The 4,895-nt window shown below is 39.1% G+C and overlaps 1 protein-coding gene across 1 annotated transcript; it reads right to left on the bottom strand.

Moving 5' to 3' along the window:
• Positions 1 to 480: 480 nt before the first annotated feature.
• LOC104948218 (sodium/iodide cotransporter) lies at positions 481 to 4,320 on the bottom strand (the record flags this gene model as incomplete). Its single annotated transcript, XM_010774389.1, has 9 exons — positions 481 to 570; positions 887 to 972; positions 1,305 to 1,402; positions 2,250 to 2,449; positions 3,094 to 3,180; positions 3,331 to 3,401; positions 3,555 to 3,667; positions 3,741 to 3,829; positions 4,191 to 4,320. Coding segments are annotated over 9 exons (964 nt in total), but the record flags the coding sequence as incomplete, so codon positions are not given.
• Between the last annotated feature and the right edge of the window lie 575 nt (positions 4,321 to 4,895).

Below are 4,895 nucleotides of genomic sequence, written 5' to 3' on the forward strand. Positions count from 1 at the left end.
GACATTACATTGACTTACATGCATTTCCTGGAGACTTATCCTAACCTTAACCATAACCAACGCAAGCCTAACCCTAACCCTAACCAAGTCTTCACCCTAAAATTAATGATTCCCCTCATGGGGACCTCCAATTTGTCCCCATAAGGGAGGCGAGTCCCCACACGTGACTGTGTAAACAGATTTAGGTCCCCACAAGTATAGTAATGCTAGGCCACACACNCGTCGTAACGTAACGAACGTAAGGTTACCGTTACCGTAACCGTAACGTAACGTAATAGTATACGTACGACGACACACACACACACACACACACACACACACACACACACACACACACACACACACACACACACACACACACACACACACACACACACACACACACACACACACAAATAATAATATCCTATATTGATTTTAAACAGTTTTGGGCATAGGTGCATACGTTTTTGTTTATTTAAGTAATAAGGTATTAATTAATTACTTTACCTTGTTATTGAGATTCGCCTGACACCTATCCCAGCATCCATTGTGCAGAAGACAGGGGAACCTTCTGGACATTTTTCCAGGCTTTAAACAAACAAAACCCACATTTATTGTCAGTCCAAAATCTATTTTACAACAATTTAGGTTTAAGAGTATTGGCAGTGTTTCATTTTGTTGTGCAAACTACAACAAATATATAATACTTTGGAAGAGGATGAAAAGCATAGAGAACATGTTAACCCAACAGGTAAAAGCCCTGTGTTACCTTTCAACAAATAAAATAAAAATCATATATCATAAAGAAAGTCTTCTGTATTCTTACATTTCTACATTATATAGGTGCATCTACACAAATAAAACGAATGGAACCAAAGTGATAAGCAAATGTTGTGGTACTTACTCTGCGCTCTGATGGGACATCTACTTGCTTTTTTTTCAGATCCCACCATAACAAACCTTCTTTAATATTATTCCTCTTTGTTGGTCCTGTGTGTAAAGAAAAACAACAATGTAATACAGTTCACAAATTGCTTTACAAGTAAAAATATTTACAGTTGCTACAAAAATAAGGAAAATTAAGAGAAACAGGTTTATATGAAGCAGCTGAAAGAAATACCACACAAATAAACTGCAAAATAACAGGTGATAAAGCAGACGAATGGCAACCAAAAAAAACAACTCGCAAATATAGATTTCCAAAATATTTGGAAATGCATTTAAAATACTAAGATGATGATACTTAGAAAAGCAATTTTACAGTCATTCTGGATCATGTGTCATCGTGTGTCAGCAGTTTTACTTTTGTCTTTATTTCATACCTGTTGCATAGCTCACTATCAGCCCAGCTAGCACGACTGAACTCGTCGCCATGGCACCGAAGTAGAGGTAGGACATAGAGTAGAAGTTTAGCAGGCCCCTAGTTTTCAAAAAGAAAAAGGACTGAGTAAAAATGTGTTTACATGCATCTAGTACTATGACCGGGCTTTTTATTTATTGCGCTACACCCAATCGAACATTAAAGGTAGGGTAGGTAATTCACTTCAGAAATACTTTTTGTTATATTCCATGGAATGCTCTTAACATCCCGATAGCAATGAATGCATTAAATGCCTTGACAATAAATACATTAAAAAAATTCATCTGTGAAAGCCGTGTTGCTGTAAAAAGCACGACCAATCATCTGAGCCGGCCCGGCTAAAATAACTGGATGGCCTACCTGCCTGTCAGCCTTCCATCTGTGCACAAACCTATTCTCGCTGTAAGGAAGTCTGAAGGAAGGGGCAGATTTTTCCCGGTTGTTTACTTTCAAATTCTAGCGCACTCAAGCTGGTTTCTCCATTCTTTCCTACCCTACCTTTAAGGAATGTATTTATTCATACATTTGTATTTTTATTACGTTTTGTACAAAACATTTGAATAATTCCTGCTGCAAAAAATGATTTGCTTCCTGACTGTATTCAGAAGTTGTTTGAAATGAGAAAGCGTATGAATATTGGAGAAAACTCACATTACAAAAATAGAATGATGAAGGAGATACACAAAGTGAATCTTGACACACTGGAATTTGCTGTGCTACACACTGTATGCTGAGAGTCTGTCTAAACAATAGGGAGACACAAAATGACTCTGAAAAGTGGCTAAAATTACGAAACATGATACAATACTACTTCTACTTACTTATATTGATATCTCCATCTTTAAACAATGTAAACCCCATGGGAAAAACAGTTGTGTTTCAGTGCAGGCCTGTTGGACTCACTGACCCTGGGTCACCGGGGTGAAGCAGGGTGGAGATGGAGAGTTGGTCCTGGTGAGTGCTGCTGTTCAGGGTGACGTTGAGTTCACACTCGCCTGTGTAGCTGGGCAGGACCCCCATGGTCTCCTCACTGGGAGGGTAAAGAGTTGAACCAACAGCCAGCCACAGAGAGACACAGTATCCAACAAAGATTCCTGAGAACGCTCCCTGAAAGAATAAGTAGGACTTTTAACAGAAGAGGGGGTACTTCTATTAAAAAGTGATCTCACATCACTTTGGTAAAAAAGAAAAACACACCCAATGTAAAATCATTCAACTCAGTAAACCGTATGGCAGTAAAGCATGAGATAAGATAATCTTTCACTGTTGGCAGTTATACAGCAGCTAAAGGTGATTCAAAACTTAAGATTAACAAGGGATATTGAACATCAAACCCTTCCTTGATAGATTGAGGCACTGCTCAGCTTTCTCATGCAATGTCTACATGACAAAAATGTGCCCGAAGTGTTTTTAATAAAACAGAAGCTGTGCAGTAATAACACAAATTGAAGGAATTTATGTAACTGTTTTGCTTTTTTAATAATGAATACGCTTCCCTCGGGCCACTGTTGCATTCATTTTTTTTAAGGAATCCCAGTTTGTAACTTCTATTTGTGGCTCTACCAGATGCAACAAGGTAATGATATTGTAGTTACAACTTGGCAAAGCGGTATGAGGCAGCATCTTGTTAAGGTCGATTTGAAGCTGTTGCTCTGACAGAAATAACATTTCTTCAAATGTTCTGTTACATTGTGCACACATCTTTCTGTCTGAGGAAAAAGATAACCAACCAGGAAATGCAAGCAACTTACCAGCCTGTTTGTTGCTGGGAAAAACATTCCCAAAATGAATACACCCAGTAATGGACCGCTGACCACCCCCATTACTGTGAACGATCCCTGTACAGAGAAGATACAAATAATTCCAGACTTTATTACAGAGCACAAAGTAAATCGTATACTCTGTAGAATCGTATAGAACCATTGTTCAGTTCCTGATAAAGTCATTTATAGGTCATCATGAGATAAAGTGATCTTTAGATAGTGTACCTGAAGAACTCCCAAGTCCAGGAGGGAGGAGAGAGCAGCTACCGTGATACAACCGACTCCGTACAGAAGAGCTTAGAGAGAAGATAGTAATTATACAACAACCAAAAATGGTATTATCTAATATGTGGTCAATGTGAAATATGAATTGTGAGGAAATAATGAAAAAATAAGCAAATGGATAGAAAGTCAATTAGGGGAATGTTTTTCGGTGAGTTTAGACTTACACAGTCCTCTGGAAATGAGTATCAATTTCTTCTGGGTCATGTGGACCAGACGAGGTCGCAGCAGATCCTCCATTGTTACTGCAGCCATTGCATTGATACTTGTGGAAGCCGTGCTGTAAAAAGGCATGTGACTAGTTATCCCACATCAGCATCAACATTTACTTTCTTAGATTGAAGATTGAATACCTCAGAGTCCCGCTGTATGCACAGGCAAGGAAAAGACCTGGAAATCCAGGGTGATTTTTGAATATGTCCAGCACGAAGTACGGCATGTACTTTATCAGATGAGAGATAAAGAGAAACAAGGAAAAATGAATTTCTGTATTAGAACATTTTTATTATTTCCAGACATTTCATTGTATATGATCAAATTCATACTGTAAATGAAATAATGTCTCACTGTCTTGAGGCGTTAACAAGATCATTTTTACATCCTGTTCGCACATTTATAAAATACACCTCAGCTTTCACTGCTATTTGATCTGAATTCAAGCATCGGTGTGGTGAACAGCCAAAGTAAACATTTTACATTTTAGAGGTACAGATCCTCTTTGAACAACTTTAAAGATCAGGTATTAATTGTACGCTAAACAGCATCATGCTTTGGTCAGGCATCGATATGAGTGTCTTGAGTACCAGATCAGGGGCAGAGATCCTCCCAGACTTCAGTGGATCACATTTAATGTAATAGGCAAACATGACGATGCCGCAGGTGGCTGCACTGCTCACAATGAGGCACAGACCCACTTGGTTCACAAACAGCGCCCTGCAATCAAAAAGCACATTTCATTACCAGACTTCTATTATTTACTCACTTGTGTGGACTTTAGATTTGGCCTGATGATATTTCTGTTGTTTAAAAAATATATTTTAAGGTCTGTGCTAAAATCTGAAGGGCTGTTGTATCTTTTAATGTAATTTGGGCGATTCTTTAATAAACATTTCAGAGTAACAATATCTGATCATATTAAAGGTCCCATGTCATGGCCATTTCTACTGATCATAATTCCATTGTTGAGGTATACTAGAATAGATTTACATTGTGCAATTTTCCAAACTCACATTGGTTTCTCCAACAGCATCTCTGTATAGTATGTGTATTCACTCTCTGTCCTAAACGGCTTGTTGGAGCTCCTGCCCCCCCACCTCCCTGTGAGCCCACTGTGCTCTGATTGGTCAGCTCGCCCACTCTGTTCTGATGAGTCTACCACTATGGTTTACCACCGTCACAGCGGAACATCAGTGATTATGTGTTACAATGGCGTTAGCAACCAGCGATCCTTGCGAACGCCGTGGCGCAGCCGTAACGTGACCGTAACGCGACGCAGACGGACCCGGTGG

This window comes from Notothenia coriiceps, unplaced genomic scaffold (assembly GCF_000735185.1).
Source record: "Notothenia coriiceps isolate Sejong01 unplaced genomic scaffold, NC01 NC01_scaffold00013913, whole genome shotgun sequence".
Classification (NCBI taxonomy): Eukaryota; Metazoa; Chordata; class Actinopteri; order Perciformes; family Nototheniidae; genus Notothenia; species Notothenia coriiceps.